Source organism: Thermobia domestica, chromosome 2 (assembly GCF_964235325.1).
Source record: "Thermobia domestica chromosome 2, izTheDome1.hap1.1, whole genome shotgun sequence".
NCBI classification, from domain to species: domain Eukaryota; kingdom Metazoa; phylum Arthropoda; class Insecta; order Zygentoma; family Lepismatidae; genus Thermobia; species Thermobia domestica.
This window is the reverse complement of record NC_137455.1, coordinates 82,636,198-82,660,775: the sequence shown is the minus strand read 5'-3', so window position 1 is coordinate 82,660,775 and position 24,578 is coordinate 82,636,198. Positions and strand designations below refer to the sequence as shown.

Below are 24,578 nucleotides of genomic sequence, written 5' to 3'. Positions count from 1 at the left end.
ATAAATAAAAATAACAATAATATTAATAAAAATGTAACCATCTGTATGCTAGGAATTTTCAATATGAACTAATTTCTGATCGGTGAACATGCATCGGATCTTTCCTTACATTCTCTACTTTAAACACAGCAAGAAAAACATCCAATTATGAATAGTTCAGCATAGATTTTAAACAACCGTTAAACATTAATTCTGTTTATGTCTGTAATACATATATGATACCGATACTACTGAATCAAAATTTTCCAGGTTTATTTAATATCCGACGATAACAAGGTGAATAGACTTAATGTAACCTCAATATGTACGAGGGAAATTTTGATAAGCCACGTGAACTCGATTATTTCACTTTCAATGCTTGTCATATAAATTTACTTAATATTGTTTAACATATACCGTATTTACTCGAATATTAGTACCCTATGAATATGACAGCCTTCCTAAAAGTTTAATGCCTATTTTGAGAATCCGTTTAATATGATGATATAAGCACTTCTGTACGATCCTCAGAGAGTCAGTATCTCTATCCATTCTGAAAAATACAAGCTTGAACTTATACATGCAACGTAATGAACTGAAAAATTAGATTAAAAGACAAATTAACTTTGCCTTCATCAGACACATTATGAAATACAATTTCTAAGATTACAGCTCATATACTTCTTAAAATGAGAGGAGGTCATTCCATGAACCAATCATATTCGTCCTTTCCTTTTTAACAATTTTTAATTAATACATATGCAACTTTTAATGATCAACATTCACTTAAGAGGTAAACTTTTAATTTGTGGGAAGGATAGAAGATAAAGAAAAAGGAATAAGCCTAGAGGTAGAATTAGAGGAAGAGGGGAAAATAAACTTTTTAGATATGACAATAAGGAAAGTAGGAGGGAGATTCGAAACTACATGGTATAGGAAACAATGTTCAGCAGGTGTTTATTGCCATAGAAGAAGTGATGTAGATGAAGGATAAAAATGATAGACAGTGATGACGAGAATAGAAAAGAAGACATATAGCAGTTTCACATATTATTACTGCAGAATGGATATGGTGAGGATAGATTGAAGAAGAATAGCAAGAAAGAAGAGGGCAGAAGGAAGTGAGAGAAGATACAGAAGAAGAAAAGAAAAGATGGTTCGTGATAGAGAGCACAGGAGAAAAAACGGAAGTCTTAAAAAACTTATTTAGAAAAGGAGGAGTAAGAACGTACAGAAGAGGAAGTAGAAGAATGTTAAATGCGTTGCGAACGAGGAAAAGGAAGCTAATAGAGATTCAAATAAGTGATGAAGGAGTTGTATATAGAATTAAATGCAAGGAATGTGATATGTTACATAGGAGAAACAGGAAAGAGGTTACAAGAAAGGATTAAACAGCACAGGGACGACGTTAGATTCAAGAGAGATGATAACGCTATATGTAAACATGTAAGGGAGACAGAACATGAAATAGACTGGAAAGACGTAAAGGGACTGGAAAAGGAGAAAAGAAGCATTATAAGAAAATGGAAAGAGGCAGAATGGATAAGGAAGGAAGGAAGGAAGGGAGAAACTTATGAATTGGAATAGCGGACTAAATATACATGATGTATGGAGGAAGATTTTGGATAAAACAGAGAAAGAAGAGGTAAAAAAAGGTGTATTGAACAGCGGATAGACAATTAAAAGTTTGTGTTTTTCGAAAGTGAAAGTTATTTATTAAGAATACACAGGTGTGTCAATTAAAAGTTTAGCTCTTAAGTGAAAGTTGATCATTAAAAGTTGCATATGTATTAATTAAAAATTGTTAAAAAGGAAAGGACGAATATGATTGGTTCATGGAATGACCTCTCATTTTAAGAAGTATATAATCTGTAATCTTAGAAATTGTATTTCATAATGTGTCTGATGAAGGCAAAGTTAATTTGCCGAAACTGTAACGCTATTATTTATTAGTTAATATATGCTTTGGTCAGGATTTGTCTTTTAATTTATACAAGAAGTTCCAAAGCTAGAATGAGTGGTATTCTGAAAAATTAGAGTTTTACGTTGTCAAAATTTCTAATTAGCTTTCATTCTACATTCTTACGGCATTTTGACACAGAAAAATTAAACAATGGTAGTATTCTGTGGTTCGTAATGGTGAAACGGTAAGTCTTACCACTCGTTGTTAACATTCTCAAATCACTGCTTATAGCTTTCGTTCCCTTTCCTCCATATACTATAAATCATAAATTATTGTTTACAGCTTTCGTTCCTCTTCCTATGTACATTTATTGTACAAATAAAGCTAAAAGAAGTAATAATGAAGCAACCTTAAGAAAAAACAAACAACAACTATGCAATTATACACGGTCCCCAAATTTTAGGACAAAAATTTGAAGAAAAGGGTGGCGTTTAATATTCAAGTAAATACGATAATTTACCTAATTCCATTTCCTTTTTATCTTCCGTTTCATTCATTGCATTTTTTTTTTAACTAATATTACCAACCCGGAAATTAGCATATCACAATTTTCGCTTTTTATTTAGGTTCTTAGCTTGTGTTATTTTAAAAATAAAATGGCGATAATTAATGGTAACGAGAAGGATGTGACGTCACAATATTTCAGTCCTAGTGAGAAATAAAAAGCACGTTAATCAAATAAATGCATACCTTGCCATCATTTAATGGTATCAGCGCATTAATTTTTGTTTGTTGAGTGTACTGGGTGATCATCAGAGGACTGCCTTCCATGGACATAGCTACCTCATCGTGACGAGGAATTCGGCCAACCTTTAACGGCTGTTGTGGATGGAACTTAGGTGTAACTGTATGTGTCAAAGACTGAAAAATAAGAAAATCACTGTAGTAAAACGTACTAAATTATTTTACTCAAAATTAAGTATGTTAATATAATTGGTTATCACAATTTTAATCATTATTTATGCTGTCACTTGGTTAAGATTCTCTCTCTCTCTCTCTCTCACACACACACACACATATATATATATATATATATATATATATATATATACAAAAAACTTTTATTAATACTACTGGCAACGCATTATAAAAGTGAGCTAAGCATATGCAATGAGGGGTTGAATTTATCTCTTCCCGTGACTGACTTCTATCCCAAACAATTGGAAACCTCAAACAAAACAAAACACACAGAGTTTAAAATCGGGAACTTTTTATCGTAAATGCTTTCTCGGAAAACAGAAAACAAGCAAACAAGACAGAAAAAAAAAGAAAGAACGACACACACACACACACACACTGAATGGCGTATATTTTCGTTTGCCTACATCAGTAAAATAAGCAAAGTTGTGAAGGTAAAAATTCTCCCTCTACTCATTCGCCCCTGGCCGCTTAAGGTGGAAATAAACTTCCACCTTTCAGTAAATATTGGGTAGAATGTATATGTGGTCAGCACCGCGTTCTGATTCTGTTTATGCCTCAGGTACTTATTTAACAGAGGTTGGATGAATCCTGAACCAGTATTTGGAAGAGGATACGATCAGAGCAAATCCCGGGGATTGAACTGAGCAATCCGATTGGTAGCCAGGATTGATACTCAGGACAGTCAGGCCGATATTATTCACGAATAAGATCAAATTGGTCATGGTATACAGAGATAGGTCTGTTATTTATTTATGTGATATATATCGTATAGTGTCCATCAGTAATTATTCCAGTTACAGGCCTCCCAGCAGGACATTGAAAAAAATATAGGACAGTCTGGTTTATAAAATAGAACAGTTTCGTTTATACAATAAAATATTATGCTTTGAAGCACACAAAATTCTATAAATGTATTGTACGAAAAGGCCACCTTTCACTCCAATGGGCAACTGGAAACAAGATTTAGATTAATACAAAAAGATTAATAAAGAAAGAAGATTGATAACTTATTTCTCTATAATGAAATATTTGAATCTAGTTAAACACTGAATTATTTGATCAACGTATTTCCCTCTGAAAAAATAATGTAACAGCATTTCATTCATCATAGCTCTCCAAACTATATATACACTTCTAACAACTGTTATACAACATGAATTTCAGGACATTTCCAGTTTATAAATAATTTCCAGGATTTTCACCACTGATCTGCTTTCCATTACTTTTTTCAGAACGTTTCCATGACACTTTTATTTCCAGGTCTTCCAGGACACGTCGGAATCCTGCATATTATGTACAGCAATATTGGAAGGCGTTGGAATATGTTGGTGAATACCAATACATCTCAATGTCAAGCCAATACTACTGCACACACTGCTGAAAGAATATGCCAATAAGAAACTGGAGCAAGTCAACTAGTGCTGTCGAAATCGGTTTTTGAAAAAATCGAAAACCGATTTTGAAAAAGTGAAATTTCTTAAAACCGAAATGTCGGTTTTAAAACCGAAAACCGCAAATGTCACAAAAATTCGACAGCACTAATATTAACAGATTTGTCGAATTTGCAGACTGCAGTCCAATGGCACTGCTATCGCCGTAAACTAATTTATCACGGGAGCCTCATTCTGTTCAGTGCCTCACATGGACATCTGGTACTGGTATTACCGTCAATTTAGGCATTTGGTATCATTTCTTCGTTGAGATGCCAACAAGTTTACAAGACACTGATTCATACAGGTAGTGATACAAATATAAAAGATCTCAGTCTAAGTGGATGAGATTTCAAATTGAATTTCATGAGTTGCATGTGTAGTGACCTTAAATAGGGATATACCTTATTTTCTATTTAGCTGTGACTTGTACAACCAACGAACTATCCCTTTCGCACAGTGCTGCACATATTACCATAATAGTCTTGAAGCAAATAAAATAAAAAAAAAAAAAAAAAAAAAAAGTTAAAACACGTATATAAATCAATACAATTGTCTCGATTGATAGATGCTTTCACAATTGTTAAAAGGTGTAATTAAAAACACCAAACATTGTTTCTGCTTTGGAAAGGACAAACATGGTTTCGCTTATAAAACCGCAAACACGGTTTCGGGTGGCTTTCGCTTTTGAAAAGAGCTTTTGCGGTTTCCGTTTGGAAATTAGCTTTTGCGGTTTCGGTTTTCAGAAAACCGGTTTTCTCAAAAACCGAAAACCGCAAATGTCTAAAAAAAATTCGACAGCACTAATGGCAACGTTCCTCAGCTAAGCTTCGAGTGGACATAAGAGGATAGTACAAAGCAAATTAAAAATAATAATAGTGAGGATTAGTGACTCGTCCCTCAAAAAAATTCTAAGACACATTTAGCATATTGTTAATATGTAGCAATTTAAATTATCACTGGAACTGCCCTTGACTTGTATTTTTAATAATTCAACCACTGAAAAATATAGGAAATAAAGGACAAGATTAAAATATAGGACACATATAGGCCAAATATACACAAATTTCCAAAATATTGCAAGAAATAGGAAAATAGGACATCTGGGACCCCTGCAGTTATATGTTAATGTTTGCACAGCAACTCTAATATGTAACTAGAACAGCCAACACGACCAAAGCTGAAGTCCTGAGATCACAAGTTTCAATTCCTAATGAATCATAGTGAGCCTCTGTCTTCTATCAATTAAATTCAGAAAGTATTTAAAAAAATAAGTTACTGGATCACAAATCGAATTCAGGTCTCCAGTTTACCACACCACTACGCTACGCAGTCTGTCCTCTGATTGGACATGCATCTTTAATCTGAAAGTAGACGCTCAGTTACTCACACCATATGTGAGGGTAAGGACAGGACAGCGTAAGTTAGCATACTAGCACGGAAACCGGAGATCTGGTTCGATTCTCGGTCCAGTTGCATTTTTTAATTTCATTGAATTCACACCTATAAAGTACATAGTGTTAGAAGCAGACAATTGCTTTCTCTATTTCTCGTATATGTACACTTATGCCGAATGGTAGTGGGAAATATTACAAACGTTTATGGGGCCAAGAATTTCTTTGGAAAGAAGTGGAATATCTCTGCGATAAAGTTGTTCACCCATATTTTTCCTTCTGTTAGACATTGGTCCGATTATCAAATTAAAGAACAATGGATTGGCTCCCAAAGACTTATATTTAATATTTTATGGGAAGAGGTAAATGAACAAGTATATCGAAGTCGTCTCAAACTTGGTGAACTTGAAAATCAGATCCGTTCAGTCATGTCCAGTATACTTTGATTTCCTAGAAGTACGTAGAGAATATTCCTGTCCATTCTGCACAATAAATATTCTTTTTGTTGTAATACTATACAATAAACAAAATGTGAGAAGAACTAAGAAGTTTTAATTTGTATATTTTAAGAAATAATACAAAATGTTAAAATCTTTGCCTCTTCAATTGTCTTAGTATTTGTGTGTGTGTGTGTGTATGTCGTCATGATGTTTTCATTCGTCGTCGAAATGCACGAAAGCAAATAATTACCTTGCCTCCCATAGGAAATGTTGTAGGAGCAGGTGTTGAAATACTTCTCTTCTTCCCACGTGTCGTTCTTGACGATTGGCCTGAAAAGACAATTTCCTAAATATGTATTCATCAGAAATCAATAAATATGGAGTAAAATACCTTTATTTGTAACTTAGCTCTATTCTTCACCAGCTTGAATCTGGAAATTTGATGAAGCGTTATTACAGATTTAATAATGAAGAAGTGAGAAGAATGTAATTGCCAATGTAACGCTGCAATAAAAGTATGATAGTATCATCTTGATTTTTTATTTTGGAATTGCTGCAGAAAATTCTTGACTTACAGAAGCTCATCCCAGAAAGACAAAGAAAGTTCTGCCATCGGGCATATAACAAGAAATCAACGTTACTAGCAATACAATGATAAATAGTAAAACGTGTAACACATACACTTCACTAGCAGAAGTGCTTGCTTTTCACCCAGTAACAGTTAATGGAATAATATGTATATTAAAATTGGGCAGGGAATGCTTAAAAACGGGATGCTATTTAATTCCTACAGTCTATATGTTGTTTATAAAAAATGTAAGAGTATTATGTGTGATCTAATAGTCAAGAAGTTCATATATAAATTAGTGAGAGACTAGGTTTTCTTTTGCGTGTAACCTAAAGTTGTATTTAAATACATGATGCTATGTGAGAATAGATGTATTCATATGGTGAGGAATGAATAAACAAGAATAATATGTGCTAGGTGAAAATAGCGTTTTCTGTTTGCATGGCAGCACTTATATGATATCGTTATAGTACTACGAGGTAACATGTTGTGCCTGTATATACTATTTAGTAGCTCAGGGCTAATAAGAATGTTCTGGTGCAAGTCCAATTTAACAGGACAAGTGTGAGAAAGTTATATTAGCAACAATAAGTTGGAGATATAAGCATTACAGAGAACAACTTTTGAACATATAAAATTAATTGAGAATATTTGAAACATATATAAGCTTCTGTCTTCTGCTCAGAAAACTCATTGACACGAGATCAAGTTCACTAGTTCCTGACCCCTAACAAGAATATTTCCCATCGCTTTCTCGCATGCAAAAGTGTTACGTTTACTCATTTAATGACAATTGTTACGATAAATTGTACTCGAAATAAATTTACCCGAACAAACTCCTATATGACTCTTCTTACAGTATAAATAGGTTTCGTGCAACCGAAAAACAACACTCGATTCTAAGCAGTCAAAATGATGAAAATAATTATTTGATTTTTTTATGTGTTTCGCTCTGTATCTCAATTACTTGGATGCTAAATGTGATGATGGCCTAGAACCATCCTAACATTACATGAAAACATTAGTAAAAGATTCACTGAAATCAATCCAATAAACGTTGGGAGGTGATTCCTGACACAGAGATAAGCAAAAAAAAGAAAAAAAATCCTATGAACATATAGGATATTGGGAATATTGACAGAATTAACGAGGGCGAAAGCGTGGGAACAGTAAGTTCGAAGCGGTAGATACCGACGTGCACAGACACACAAACGCAAGTTAGTCGGGCACATCACAGGAGATGTTCAAAGTGTCTGCCATGGACAGCAATGCATACATGACAACGCCAAATCATGTTGGGTCATGGCGAGCAGTTGCACACGCCTTATGAATGCGCTTTTCCAAGTCGTTGACATCGTCGTCAGGAGTAGCATAGACTATAATTTTAATGTCCCCACAGATAAAAATCCAGTGCATTCAGATCCAGAAAAATGAAATGAAATTTTTGAGTTTTACGTCAAGACGTAATATTTTTTTTTCTTTAAATCTTTCCTTGTATAAGGTTTCCGAACGACTTCCATGAAAAAAAAGCTGTCAATCTTCAGGAAGCAAGTTTGCTAGATATCGACTATGAGCATCTGTTTAAAACATTTATTAAATAAGACGAATCTATCTGTTTTTGGGTGAAAAAAATATACTTAATTGACCTTGACCTTCGGGAATTTAAGTGATTCATCGGTGAGAGAGTTACGGGGTTCCACTGAATTCGAATTTGCGCCAATGCGTTTGCTACGTGGTGTCCGATAGAAGTTGAACAAGAGTGGGTCCGGCCCCCACGTTCATATAATTTCAGATATTATCTTAATCTAGTAAATGTTTATTTCTGTACATCTTGCTCAAGTAGTAGTTGTAACCGCGAACACCCCATGTGTATGGCAATGGAGTGCTACGCTAGAAGTCAAAGGGTTTAAAATATTTTCCACAATCGGAGCAAGAGAGTATATATCTTCTTCCTCTTCTTTTTTAAAACGTAAGCAACTTAAATAAATATACAAAAATGATTTTAAAGAAAATATTTACGATCTCCTAACAAAAAAAGTTAACAAGCAACATAAAATAATAATAGAAATACATACACTTCTTCGGTGAGCGTGTACGACGACAACGGCTCGAATCAACTGAATTACTGCGTCCATGTGACTTCCCGTTGCTTATAGTTTCGTTGTTGTTCTGGGATTTGTCGTGTAACGCTTCGCGTTTTTTATCTTGCGATAACTGTAACAAAAAATAATGAATAAAATATAGTGACTGCAGTTCAACATACATAAACACTAATTAATCTAGATTATCATGCAGAAGCTGAAGGATTGCCATACAATTTTGTTATAGTTTCACTCTGTCCGAAGTTAGGATTTTTCACCTGTTACAATTTACTTAACAAAAAAATCCCCGCAAGGTCATCAGAGTGTCCAAATAAGCAATATACAGTTAACGTTCAAAGAAATCTCGTTCATAGATGGAATGTAACAAGATCTTTTGGGACAATAGTGGCTATGTTAGAGTGCTCACTTCGGATGTACAACACCAGCCCACGGTAGATATCAGATTCTATGAAATTTATGAAAGACAAACACAGTGAATTTTCCTGGAGTATCTGTATCCTCTCACTTTCCTATACTATCATTAATTCATTAGCAGATATCATATTAAGAAAATTACGCTGAGTTGTTATATCTTTATTACAAATTTCAATTAAACGAAACGAGATATAGTTCAATGTCTCAATATAATGTTATTTAAGCTAGAGATTATTGATTAAGTGGACACCAGTAATACCTAGCAATGAAAGAACTGGCGGAAAGACACAGAAAACTCCCAGAAATCAAACGGATAAGAGATCCATAGCATAACAATACTACATCAGAGTTACCAGGGATTTTCTATTTTCATTTTCTCTGACTTCTTTTCCAAGTCTGTAGAGCACATCACATTTTCCAGATTGAATTTCTTGAGTTTCTACTGTATATTTCAACTTCTAAGATTAGGAAATCTTCATTACCTAATAGTTGTATAATGTGCTCATCCCCCTCCTACATTGTTACTTTGGTTATATTTTGCAGCGTTTACCACTTAGGGTGTTTCCACACTTTTTGACTACACTGCACATTAAAGTATCATACACTACAACAATACAAAGTATCATACGCTACGCAATTCAGCAATCTGGAGATGGCTTTGTCTTGTACATACATAGCTGCCGTCCAATGGCTTCGGTGACACTTGTCTGCGGACTGCGTTTTGATAGATATTTACAACATGTTGCTTTTCCAATCTCTTTCGGGAAACTGTTGCTCCAGATGGGTAGGGGGGAGGGAGCACAAGCTTCATATGTGGAAAAAATGCTCCTTCCTTCTGCAGTATTGCCTCTGATTACGTCCGAACTCGGTCACGGCGCCGAATTTCATTATATGTTTCATGGATTTCTTTATTTGTTTTTTTTGGGTGTAACCTTCTCATAAGCGTTGTAACATGCCGTACACCCTATAGTAATTTCGGGAATTTTAAGGAGCCATCAGTTATATGGAGAGATGATATTAGTGTTGATCAATACCTAAGAGGATGGTGAACATTTTGGTACCAAACAGTAACCATTAGCCACTTGTTTGGCCGGTAGCCACCGATTAGTATTATTACCAAAATGTTTATCATCCTCTTAGGTACTCATCAACACCAATCTCTCTATGATTTACCGTTCCCGAGGTATTGGCCAAAATAAGTTCCGAATCCTGGAGATCTAAGGAACCATACCTTGAGAGCCGTAAGTCATAGAGAGATCACATTAGTGTTGATCAATACCTAAGAGAATGGTGAACATTTTGGTACCAAATACTAACCGGTGGTCACTGGCCAACTGACCACCGTTCCCCAGATATTGGCCAAAAAGTTTCGAATTTCGGGAGATTTAAGGAGTCATATCTCGGGAACCGTAAGTCATAGAGAGATGATATGTTGCGAATTTTTCAATTTTGAGCATGTGTTTTCATAAAACAACATATGATAGAACGTTTTAACAGAACCTTTAAACAAAACAAGTGGAAAAAAATTGAGTACTCAAGGAAATTATAAATTGATAGCTATGTTACAAGCATTGTTTAATGCGTATAATAAAATAATAGAACAATTAGTATAAAGCCTGCAGAAGTTAATAAGAAAAATTAATTATTTTTTAGTTCGTTTTGACAATGCTCTTGAAGCATTATCAACTGGTTTCACTCAACAAACGTTCTCACGAGACCAAGCCTGAAATAATTTCTTACCATATTAAGAAAATCGGTGAGTGGCGTTTTGCGAATATCTGCTGGCATCTTCATCAATATAAGACTATAGGCCGACTGTAGTTTGCTTAACATATCCTGAAGTTTTTTATCCATTCTGGTCATGCGTTCACTAACTACAACAGAGAAAATAAATATTACAGAATTAAAATAATTTCCTCATTTATTCTGACAGTTCATTTCGTGCAACATTAGGGTGGTCCTTATTTAAGTTGTTTATATCTGAGACCGCACCCCTTAATCTTTTTCTCTTAATTTCGGTGCCGCAAAGATATTTTAATCTTTATAGAAATAAGATTTAGAAAATAGTAGTTTCCTATGTTGCTCAATAGATGGCAATACATTCACAGATTTAAATTACTCTGTTTAATCCCATTTTTGTGTAATTTGAAGCAGATTTATTGGAAATAATAAATAAATGTCAAACAATTATCTTTTACGACCATTTACAACTAAATCGTTCTCACCTTTGTTTTTAATTACAACTGTTATTGTAAATAAATTAATTTTAGACTATTTGTAACATGTATGTGAGTTATTGCATTTCGTATTTATGATTGCTATTTTTAGGGAATTGAAGTTTCGTTGTGGGTTTTGTATCATCACATGTGATTAAATGAACAAAGTGATCATTATGTGTTCGGTGTCTAGTGAAATCAGTTATCGTAGTGGTATTTACCTCGTTGGTAATATGAGTGAACAGATATTAGGTTGTAAGTTACTGTTCAAGAGACAAGTACTTGGTGCATTCTTTTATAACATACGAATGTGAAATTACCTTTAAGAGAGAATGCTCGGTTTGCAATTCGTGAGACAGAAATGTTTTGGTCTAAAGCAAGAATACTGATCAAGGATATTCACCACAGCATCGATAAACTCATTGGATTGTACGAAATGTGACATCGGTTTCAAAAATCAAGTACAGGAAATAGTGAAGGGAAGTGAAGACAAGACATATTTCTTAGAAATGTTGAACGATTTATTTGATACAGCGTATGCAAATGCTTTAGACTTAATACAAATTCAGGAGAGAACAAAGAATTCCTTATATCTCAAAGGCAAAAAGGACGACTTGTGAAGTGAGCGAAACGGGTGAATAGTCGATTATCAATTCAAGTGGTGAAGACGAAGATGTACGCCAAACAGTGTACAATTTCAATGGAAGGAGTAGATTCTGATGAGGTAGTGACAGGATCTTCGAGAAGAAGAGGGAAAGTACGTTTTACTACTCCACGACTCTTTGCGGCTTTTGATCGCTATAAATTGATTGATAGAGCTCCATGCACATATTAATCGCAACAGCAGAGGCATTGGGACACCACTACTTCTAATACTGGACGTATCAATGGAGCTTGTATTCTTCTTGAACAGAAATTGGAAAAATATTTTTTATATCTTCCGTGTACATTTTTGAATTGATATTAAAGTGTGTATTTGAAGAATGTGTTTCAGTTTCTTCGGGTCCAGAGGTGCCAACTTTTAAGCGTTTCCAGAAAGAGTGGCCGAGATTTCAACACAACAATTTTCTTATATGAATTTCTGATCGAAGTGTTAATTCAGTTCTTTGCAATATGAAGAAAGATACGCTAGTTTTTGCTGTTTAAAATTTGGAAATGCAGGGAAGCATTGCAGAGAAGATTACAGAGAACTTTTGGAGCTTACAGTAATTTTTCTAGGAAGTATGCCTCCTGGAGGTATTTCTTTCCGTTTCCCTAGAGCTGTACATCAGGCAAGGTGGATGGGAAAAGCCTTATGATATTTAAAAATATCTCTCTTTAGTAAGCAGTTTAAATTAAATGAGCGGGAAGAAGGACTGCGTAAGGTGTGCACTTTTCCTGTTTTAAAAAGCTTGGTTTATGTTGTATGTAAAAACTTGGTTTACTTGTCCCAGTGTATCTCGTTCACCACATCAAGATTTACAATTTTTGAAGAGCTTTCAAACGTACAAACTCATAAACTCTGATGTCTCGAGAGTGGCTTTATTGGAGTTTTCTTAACATCTTTGGTACCTCTCAGAGGAATGTGAGCACTTTCATTTTTTGACGAGAATGTCAATAATGAACAAAACACAAAATAGCAGAAAAATTTAAAAATAGTGACAGTTCATACGAAACGATGAAGCGATTTGAACTGCACGCTAGTGAAATAGATGATATTGAAGAAAAAGAAATTGCTGATTTTGTGATAGGAAACACGAAATTTTTCGAAAGATTTCGGATTTCTACAGGTTTTCTAGACCTTGATCGGTTTGTTGGTCGACAAATGATGAATTTCTTTTCGGGAAAAAAGTAGTTGATAAGCTGCATGTTACAAATGACGCAGCGGAAAGTTAATGGAAGATCACAATGCAGTTCTAACTAAAAATGAAGAACAGAAACAATTCCTTTTGCAAGTGGTGAAAGACTATAGAATGTTTCCAGGATGTGGAAAAGCTACCTTGCGTAAAAAGTAAAAGTTATCATTAAGTCGATCTACAATTCAAATATATTGTCCATTTTTTGGAATATCAGCCACTATCATTTTTAATCAGTTTTACTTGTATTTATTAGCTGATTGATTTCTAACTCATGTAAATTTAACAAGCAAGTGGCATGAGAAATAGATCCAAATATCTTTTCCACAGTGGTTCTTAACACTGTGCATTACCATAAGTACTATATGTACAGACGATGATCATGATGCTTGTAGCTTGCTGATTGATACCCAACCGACTGTATTTGAAGCCCAGTCAATTCTGAATTACAGAGCAAAGCTTTATATTGTCCTATTTACATTTGTGATAATTATTATACGTTTATTGACAAACAGTAAATCGAGTGCCATTGAAATTCAAATGGATTTCTTGTTACATAAATCAACTGCTTTGCGGCACGGGTTAACGTTGATGGATTTTTGTGTATGATGTTTCTATTACCAAAGGAAAAGAAATAGGGGGTGCGGCAGAAGAAATTCGAAAATTTATTTTTTCCCATATACCTAAGGACCACCCTAGTGCAACATACTGCGCTTCCAGCCTGTGTTTCGAGTGCATCAATTGGAGAAGAATAAAGAGTGGATACCTAGTCCTTACAGACCATGTCCATTAAGTATCATTATTATGATTAAGTCTAGGAGGCTCAGGTAGTAGAGGTCTGCACCGGACCGGGAATGGGCCTACAAAGCATAGATCACTTCGGGCTCAGACCTTAAATTTTTAAATATACAACCTTATTTCTCGGGTTTTTGCTTGGCCTAACTTTGTATATATACTGTACAACGATATTTATCGGACCATTTTTTCTGGAGAACTTTTAAAGCACGTCTAAATTTGTAACTTGAGACGCCCACACTAAAAATCTGATTATCATTGTGCAATTGCGAGTAAAGCAAATTGTATAGTGGAGAGAAAATCTAAAATTAACAGAACTAAATATGCTTAGCTTATCTGTAAGTGAAAGTTTGAGCAACAAGAGTGTGGACTCCATTCTTTTTCTTCACAGCAGTCAACAATGACTGCTTTGAGGACTATCTGAGTGAGTCCAGTATACATCCATTTGCATAAGAATTTGGACACATTGACATTTTGTTTTAAATATTTGGAATCTATAAAATAAAATGAAATGAAATATTTAGTTTAACGTCCCACAATTATGTACCGAGGCTAAGGGAGACGGAATTTATATGATTGACCATCTACTTTAGAGAATTCATATAGTTAGTTAGTGTAAACGATAACCTTTGTTATTCTCTGTGAATTATGTAAGCTTTTAAAATGCAAAATTAGACCTCTAATTATTGTAAATAAAAATACAACTTTGCGTTAATTATTATGTTTCTGTAATTCGAGCTTATTTGACTATCCCACGAGCTTGACCTAAAGGCTAAATATATTTCGGACTCGGGTCGGGCCTCACATTATAAATTCACTGACTGGGTCGGGCCAGGCCTAAAAATTCCAGTCCGTACAGACCTCTATCAGGTGGGCAGGTCATGTAGTCAATCTGGAAGAAAGCAGGAATATGCATCCTGCCCCTATGTATCATCGCTATTTTGATAACACAACAAATCAAAATTTTACTAACGTCAGATGGTAACATTGAAAGCCATTAAAGAGTTTTATGGGAGAAGAGCAACAGAGTTTTATACTAAAACAAAATACTCCAAATTAACTTTTGGACTTCGATGTTTTCGGCAAGAGTTAAAAAATAGTTATACACTATATGGAAATCAGGTGCACATACCAAACACCATATTAAACTACGAACGAGTAGCAGAAAAGTGCACAGTGTACATGGAGATAATGTAGACTCCGACGCAATTCTAGCTATATAAGATTTTTAAATTAGCGGCGTAAGGTAAGTATTCCATTGCTTTTACCAATATTTTAACCTTTTTTCTACTCCTTCCACTTAACTACCAATTGATCCTGAAACAACATAAAATTGGAAAGTGTAATATTGAATGGTCTTCTTACCATTTTTCAATTCGACAGTAAAAAGCATAATTAACTAAGTCTATGGCCTATGGAACCCGAAGTTTCAATGCTGCATTCACAAGACCTCTCCACTGACTTGCCCTTAGCCAACTGGCTACTTCGTACTCCTACTTCTGTGACATACATTTTAATAATGACCTCATCTCCGAACCTAGTCTTCCTAATGGTCTTTATCCGATTGGGTTTCCAGTTTAAGGTCTGAAACCGTTCTTGCTTTCTTCTGAACTGGCTACATAACCGGCCAAACTGAGCCTCCTAGACTTAATGACCCTAACAATGTTACGTAAATCGTATAAATTATCCAGTTCCTCGTTATGAAGTTTCTGTCGTTTCCTGTTTCCATCCCTTTTGGGTTTGAATATTCACTTCAAGATTTTATTCTCAAATACTTTCAGTCTGTGGTCTTCGCTCAAAGTAAGAGACACGTTTCGCAATCATACAAGTAAATATGTATAATTATCGTCTCGCACAGAATTCGAACGTCTCGTATAGGCATTTTAAGGGAGCACTCCTTTTTCTTTCATTTTAAAGCATCTAAACACGCTGAAACGTGCGCTTAATTATTTTAGATTAAAAATCCAAAATACCAAATTTTGTCTCTAACCTTCGTAGAATTCCGAAATATGAATATCTCATTATAATATTCATAATCTCGCCCAGTTTTCTTGCCCACCCCAATTTCTTTCCTTCTAGGTCAAATATCAAAAAACGCCGAAACACTGTCATTATTTTAAATGAGAAGTCCAAATACCAAATTTCATATCTCTAACCTTAAGGAAATAGGAGATATGGCTATTTTAATATAATAATTTTCACCCTTATTCCACCCCTTCCCCATGAAATTTCCAAAATCCTTCTTTAGTGCTACCTTACGTCACAAATTCTATGCCTTGTTCAAATTTGAAGTTCCTAGCTTAAGTGATTTGGCGTGAGCATTGATCACTAACTCAGTCATACATCCAGGAGTTCTTATGTATATCAAGATTAATTGTAATCAGAACCATGAAAGAGCAGTTAATTCAGCCATATTTTTCTTGTTACGTGATACGAAAAGAGACGAAAACACAGACTCTGCCGGAAACACGCACTTTTTTGTGTAGCGAGGGTCTACAAACTATACAAGAATTTTACGGTGCTCGCATGAGAGGTGAGTGTTCCACCACTAAGCCACCCTGCCTTTAGTATAGGTCACAGGTATTGATTAATTCCAATTTATTGTTTGTTTTCTAAGTGTATCAAGAAAATATACATACAGACTAGCAAAGAAACAATATATGAATAATAATTAGGAGAATGTAAAATACGCAATCATCGCTGTCCAATAAAAATTAATGGATCTTCTTTGAAATATCACATAAGAATTCATAATAAATGTATCAAGAAGGAAATCATGAGTGAGCTGTGATAACATTTTAGTTATAACTAGGGCAATCAACTTTATACTTTTTCTTAAATTATGCAGCAATATGCTGTTCCTTGAATTATACTTCATTTTTAATCATTTGTATTACATATTTGTTTTATTTTATTCGCTTTTAGTATACAAGCATTAAAAATGTATATGAAGCTATTCAATTTTCCCACTAAAAATTACATCAATACAACATATTACCTCATTTTGTGCAGTTTTCCTTAAGCTCAGTTTCGAAGAAGAAACCTGTACTTGCACGGTAGACTTCTAATATTTAATGAATTCAGAACAAAGAGTACAAAATAGATTACCGCCTTCTACTTTGAAGAGGTCAGTTGGCAATTCTCTTACTCTCTGAGATTGCATATACTCTTGATTTCGGCATCTTGGAATACGCACAACCAGTCTTGCCTGCCTTTTAACACAAAATGAGGAAATAATAATAATAATATAATAATAATAATAATAATAAATTTCTGAGCGGAAGGTACAGAGAGGGGACAAATTCGAACTTTCCATCGTTACGCATAAAGGCAATTGGCAGCTGATTCCTATTGTTTGTGGGATTAATAACAGCCTATGTTGTTTTTTTTTTTTTTTTTTTTTATTTTATTTTTTTATTTTTTTTTTTTTTTGCACAAAATATATTAACAATTTTACTTTATTGTATATACACAAGGTTCTGGAATAACAAGCATTAAGCATTATGCTTATAAGATTAGCAAATTTGGATATTTAAAGTGATCAAAATCACAGATATGGTACTAACCATAGGTGAAAAATTCCATTATGCTTTTACTGCTTTATGGATGCCCTAGTTATAACCATACAGTCTACTTAAGTACATACTCCTTTTCGAACTTTATTTTAGGCTTTCCCCATAGACTATCAAATGTTAACATGGTTTCGCCTAGTTCATAAACACTCTTAATTATTGATATTTTCCTTTCTACATTACCTTCTCTATCGAAATCGTCCAAGTTAGAAGGTGGGACACTAATATTTGAGTCATTTTGTACACTGTCCTCCGACACAGATGATATCTGCGATAACTTAGGAGCATTCCTTTGCCGTCGCTTTCGAGGCATTTTCTGAAATACAATCAACTGGGTTAGCATTTCATTTTTATTAACACCATAACATCCTGTCAAAATTGAAAAGAACAAACTCACAACAGACTATGAAAGATTCAGTAACATTTTTACAGATATTTACGGAAATAGCAATGTAGTGAATAAAATGTCAACTTGACGTCTTGCAATTACGGCCCTTACCGTACGACGGGGTTACTTTGCACATCAGGAGTTACTTTGCACAAAATATGAAAAGAGTTTCACATTCATCTGTCGGTAAAACCATGAACTGTAAAGAGGAAGTTTCAACTGCCACCTTAAGATAGAACATCTAACTGTATTTTGGCTATAATCTTGGGGGTTAACATCAGTTTTAATTACCCGGAGGATTTGTTGTTGTAGAGGTATGGAAAGCATTCAGTGTATAGACCGCCAAAATTTGAAAGATATCACCTACAAGAATTTCCGTCAAATTTAAGTCAGTTTCGTAGAATACCACTGTGTATAATGGGACTTTGATGCAATAGTTGAAATTGGAATGTGAAACGTTTTAAAGTAATAAAAAAAAGTAAAACTGGAAGAAGGCGGTTTCAGCCTCCAATCGGGGTTACTTTGCACCGGTCCAAAATACTGCTTATATAGGAAATTATTAATACTGGAACCTCCTCCATTCTAAATTAAGGTAAATTTCCTACTTAGGTAGATCCCGAAATGAATTTCTTGTTGGAAAATGAAGTATGAACAGTGGCAGATCCAGAAAAATAGTTTGAGAGGGTCTTCACTCACAAAGGCTTCGTTTTTGTTTTGTTTTGTTTTGTTTCTTTCTTTCATTTTAATAACTAGACCTTTGGATGAGCTTGAAGCTTATACGCATAGGAATGACTAACATTAGATTTAAAAAACATGCAATTAGGGTGGATTTCAGCCTGAAAGTCCCAAACCCCGTAAATCTTCCACAAATTACGGTTGGACGATATTCTTGAACATAAACAATAACCAAGGCAAATCAATTCATGGGGATTTTTTTTCTTTTCTTCCTGAGTTGGCATTTTTGTGTGACATATGCTAAACTATTAGAATGTGGTTCCTGTGCCGGTACCAGAAAATACATAATTTTCTTTACAAATATTGGTAATTCATACCAAGTATCGATACCAGTACCCTCATTCTAGTATCAATATTTGTAAGCTGTATGCAGTTTTGTGTAGAAAGTAAAATGTATAAATACTGAAAGGAAAACTGCACAGAAACGTTATGTTCGTGTGTTGAACATACTTTTTTTTGTATGTTGTGCAAAATAACTCCAACTATGAGGTTACTTTGCACTAAAGTTTATATTTCAATAACTATGGTCATACTGAATGTTTACTAATAAACTTGCACGAATGTTTTCCACATATATCTAGATATTATATGTTTAAAATACAGTGTTCTAAATCATTACGTTTGTAAGTTACATGCGATTTTCTTTAAAATTCCTTAAATCATGTGCAAAGTAATTCATGTCTTACGGTATGCTAATTGAATGACGTAAAGTAATTGGTTTAATCATACATGAAAGGGTTACAAAAATAATTCGAATTACGTACACTTGCTCCACCGTTTTACGCACTCTTCAAGTAGCTGGTATATGCCTTGATTTAGAGATGACGTAGACCCTTCCTATGTTATTTACTTTCTCAAATTAACTTCTAAAGAAAAAAGATACAGTATCCAGGAGGAGAGGGGTTGGGGTCTGAGAAAGGAAAATCTAAGAAACTTCCCAAAATACCGGCAACTTATTACCAAACTCCTACCTTAAGTACGTTGAGAAGCGTTACGGCACCAAAAATGTTTTTCACGGTCATTATAAATCTGGATGACAGAGATAAAATGATTTATTATTATTTTAATGTGGTCCACTTTCAGAATTTGATGCATACAATTTTCGGCACATCCAATTTAGGCATACCATTTGAAATAATTGTTCAGAAGTCATAATTCTTTCATAAACATACTTCTGTTCTCCATGAGATTTGCTCTGGGCGATATAACAATACCCAACAAAGCACAGATGAAGTTTAAGAGGACCACTAGAATTGTTAAAAACATACTTTTTTCACGATTTGCATATGAATACAGTGTTCCGACATGTGTCATAAAAACTAAAGTACAAGAAACACACTAGATGAACTCAAAATTCTATCTAACCGAGTAAGAGCAAGGCGAAGCAGGTGGACCCGCGCAGGAACATGTCCGAGAGGGGCAGGCGCGTGAGCGACAGTGAATATACTCGTAAACCAAGTTAGCAAAGACGCGTGGGTTTCTTCAATGATACGACTTCCTATGTAGCACCTATAATGGTTTTACACTAGTAACACTACACTAGTAAACATAGACTACACCCATTCGCAGAAATACTCCGGCAGAAAATACTACCGGTACGTAATACAGTCATCATTCATATGCACTCACTCATTTATTTCAACCGTCTTATAGCACTTGTAACGATTTTACACTAGCAATCCTATATCCGTATATTTTACTATTTAATTCCGTCGCTGCAGAAATTTGTTTCTTATAAACATGTCTTTCCATGAAGAATATTTTATTTTATCTGTAAAGTTTGCAAAATGTGGTGTGCCTAAACTTGACTAGCAACTTTTTGGGTACTTTCACCTGAGAAGCGTTGTAGTACAAACATTTTTTTTTCACAACTATAGATTTTGACGAGAGGAACACATTCGTATATATGAGAACTTCGATCCGATTTTCGGAACTTGAAATAATTGCAATCTTACGGGAATTCACTTCAAGCGTAATCTTCTTAAGCTCCGAGTAGGAACAAAATTTTTGTACCTCCTGTTCCTCTCATAGAAATGTAAAGAAAACGGTAACTGTTTACTAATGGGGCGCCCAAAACTGGCGAGAAAAAAAAAAAGAGAAATGAGGTGAAAGTGGTGTCCAAGTAGTCAAGAAAGCATCATATACAATTTTTGGAAGGCAGTAGAGGACCTGTACAAACCATAAAGGTGTGTGAAAGTGATTGCCCATTTTATGCCGAGAACAAAACCCAACGAACTCCTGCGGGATTTCTAACCCATTCCTACTACTACTCCTATTCGTACTCCTAGTGCTACTACTTATACTATTGATTCTAATTTAACGTATGAAACCATAAAACGATCGAATTGAAATGGAATATTGCAGAAAAAAAGAAGTAGGTGTAAAAGTTGGCCCCTTAAAGCTAAACAATAGCCAAGAAAACATCTGTAATGTTACAGAATTCGTTTCTTAGAAATATATCTTACATTTCCCGTAAATTTTGAAAATATGGTGTTCTTAAATTTAATCTGAACCACATTTAGGGGTATGTTTAGTACAAGGGGTCCAGAAGCACGTAAAAAACGCAAAATTTACAGGAGAAATGAGTGATACAAGTACTTAGACGTAACATAACGTAACCAAATCTAACCTAACATAAACTAACGTAAGCTAACATGAACTAACCTAAACTAACGTAATATTAGTAGAAACAAGCAAAATTCTACCATTGTTTGGATAATTATGCGGGATTCTTACACTAATATAATATAAACTAAACTAACCTAACGTAACCTAAACTAGCCTAACCTAACTTAAACTAACCAACCCTACCCCAAACTAACCGAATGTGAGCAGAAATTACCAAAATTGTAACATTTTTTAGAGAAAAGAGCTGGACCCTTTCTGCTAAACATAGGCCCACATTTACAACATAGGTATGCCAGAATATCCTAAATCTGCATAAGATCTGAGGTAATTTATTGTATTGGATTACAGTACACAGCATATTTTTTTTTCATCCAGTTGTGATTATTTTTCTGGGATAACTTTACAATACACGCTCCAATTGGTATAATTACTCAGAGACGAGAAATTAACTTACACTTTATTAATTAAACAAAATGTCCAAAGTTCCATACGCGAACTCGATCTTACCTTACTCTACTCTACTCCATCCTACCATACTCTATTATACCATTTTCAAGGAGTCCTACTTAACGATGCGCTGCTGGAGGGTGTATTGTAAATTTCAGCCATTTTCTTAAAACCTATGAATTTTAAGCTGCAACGGAAATCTAAAATCCTAATTAGCATCTGTCACTTTTGATTGCGACTTAAAATGAACTCATCTACCTTAAATCGCAATCAAAAATGTCAACTTGACCTACGTATATATATATATATATACTTTTTACCACTATATATCACATACTATATGTCGTGTTCTCTCAACAACACGAAGTAAAAATTCTTGTTAACGTATTTTTAATCTAAAATCTTTAATATACAAGTATTAAAATGCATATTTACCTTTCTCAAAGTAGAAACAGAAACGCGGTTACGTTTAAAATAACATACAGTGTTGCCAAATTAGCAATCTGTAAAAGTGTAGTAATCACAACTTCCTTAAGTAAGGAAAGGAAAGTTGACATATTTCACAACATACCTACGTCAAGACTAAATAACCACTCTAGTAATGACCATTTCCACTAAAATACGGATTTAATATTTAAATTCAAAAATAAATATAAAACATTGATATAAAATACGTGCAGTTTTATTATACGGATCCATAGTATAAGTATAAGTAGTATCTGTAGTAGTAGTAGTAGTAATAGAAACGGGTTAAAAACCCCGCAGGGGTTGGTTGGGTTCCGTTATCGACATGAAATGGGCAAATTAAAGACTTGCCCAAATTTTTCTGTACATTTCACAATCTGTGGGTCCATATAGTAGTAAAACTGCACCATAAAACTTTTCTTCAAATACTTTTCAATATTGAGAGATTTCAAAAAGAAATACCGTCCGAATTGTCTTGATTAAAAAAAAAAGAGAGAGAGAGAGAGAGAGAGATTTTATTGTTCCACGTCGTAGGTATTTCCATAGTCAGCATCAACACCTTCCGTTGCCCATCATAGTGTGCGAAAATGAATTAGGCCGCGCCTCCATTGCTTCCAAATACGATTGCATATGCAAATGCGAATAAAGTTGCAAAGTCTCTTTCAAGCTTCAATGTGAAATATTTTTGCTTGAAAATTCGTACCTTAAAGTCTTGAGAGTATGAAGAAGACGAATGTGGATAAATGACATTTCTATCAAAAAAATGAGGAGGGAGAATTTAACTTATTGCCTCAGCTAGAGCAACAAGAAGAAAAGTTTTTCGATTCGCTCCCATTATTGTTATGTTTCCGTAGTAACTGCTACTATTTTCACTATAAAATAAATTAACTAAATAAAATTAGAGATTACAGAATCAACCTACTTTCTAATGAGTAAAGAAACCCGTTTTTGCTATTTCAAACATATTTGTCATTAATTACATACATTAATTACAAGCCCCCCCGATATCTCACTTACTATAGTAAAGTCTATGAAATATCTTGCAGAATTTTCACATTTTCAGGCAAAGCCCCTCCCCCGAAAGTTAGCAAAGCCCCCTGAAACAAAATCGCAAATACGCCACTGATTACATGTATTCGTACAATCATTATTTGAGGAACAAAAATGAAACATAAATTGAGTAAAAAGTTGCGGTTCGTGTATTAATTAAATCTTCATATTTTAAAGACAAAACAGAAAAATATACATATGGTACCTTCCACTCCAAGTTCCTTGCTTACATCTGCCGATAATTTGTTCACGATTTGTCGTTTGTGTTAATCTGGATGAGCTTGGTTCCAAAATGGAACTTTATCGAACACAATGGAACTTTGTCGTAAAGCATCAACATCTACTTCCATCTTTATTTTATTTTATTTATATCTCCGCACCTCGCAACAGTAGCGGCGTAAGGGTGGGGCGAGCCGTCCCATCGCCCCGGGCCCCACTTTGTGGGGGCTCCTGGATGGTAGGTAAAAAATAATTACTAAAGAACCCTGTTAGCATGAGTCGTACAAGGGCCGTCAAAGTTTATAATCCACATCTTCCCTAAAAGTAAAAACAATTAATTGTCAATTAATATTACACCAATTACCAAATGAAATAACAAAAATATCTGTCTAATAAAACTAATGAGTGTCTGATTTCCGCATAAGCTAAACAAGCTATAGCTTAGGGCCTCAATCTCTTGGGGAAGAACTAGAACTTTAAAGAAAGAAACTGAATGTAAATTAAAAATAAATAAAATAAAAGTTTCATAATATTGGGGGTCCCCAAAGAAATTTAAAAGAAAAAGCTGAATATAGAGAAAAATAGATAAAGTAAATATTTTACGCTCTTGGGGGGGCCCCCAAAGAAAAAATCTCAAAATTTGATCCAGTTATGAAGGCACATATTGATTCAATAAGCACTAAGACGGAAGAACAAAGACAATTATCTTGCTTTTCCCATGAGGTTCAGAACGAACTGATTAACTTTCTTGGAGAAAAAGTTCGACTGTACGTAATTAAAAGCGAGAGAAGAGCAAAATACTTCAGCATTGTATTTGATTCAACTCCTGATTGTTCTCATGTGGAATAGTTGTCACACATATTTCGACTTGTTGACATACAACGTGATTCTGTTCAAGTTTGGGAAGCATTTATTGATTTTATGTCTGTCGAAGGAAAGACTGTTAGGTATTTCTGCTGAAATACTGAAGAAACTTTAACGTGATAGGTTTGATATTCAAAATTGCAGAGGCTAGTT

At 34.4% G+C, this 24,578-nt stretch overlaps 1 protein-coding gene across 1 annotated transcript in view; it reads right to left on the bottom strand.

The window, feature by feature from the left end:
- The window catches only part of LOC145673455 (uncharacterized), a 28,197-nt gene extending 6,010 nt beyond the window's left edge, over window positions 1–22,187 (bottom strand). The window contains exons 1-6 of the mRNA XM_081743174.1: window positions 22,165–22,187; window positions 17,813–17,945; window positions 10,952–11,085; window positions 8,771–8,909; window positions 6,378–6,457; window positions 2,633–2,803 (exon numbers count right to left, since the gene is read on the bottom strand). Of these exons, the coding sequence (XP_081599300.1) occupies window positions 2,633–2,803; window positions 6,378–6,457; window positions 8,771–8,909; window positions 10,952–11,085; window positions 17,813–17,942 (654 nt within the window). The 5' untranslated portion in view covers window positions 17,943–17,945; window positions 22,165–22,187. The remainder of the gene's footprint in view (window positions 1–2,632; window positions 2,804–6,377; window positions 6,458–8,770; window positions 8,910–10,951; window positions 11,086–17,812; window positions 17,946–22,164) is intronic.
- Between the last annotated feature and the right edge of the window lie 2,391 nt (window positions 22,188–24,578).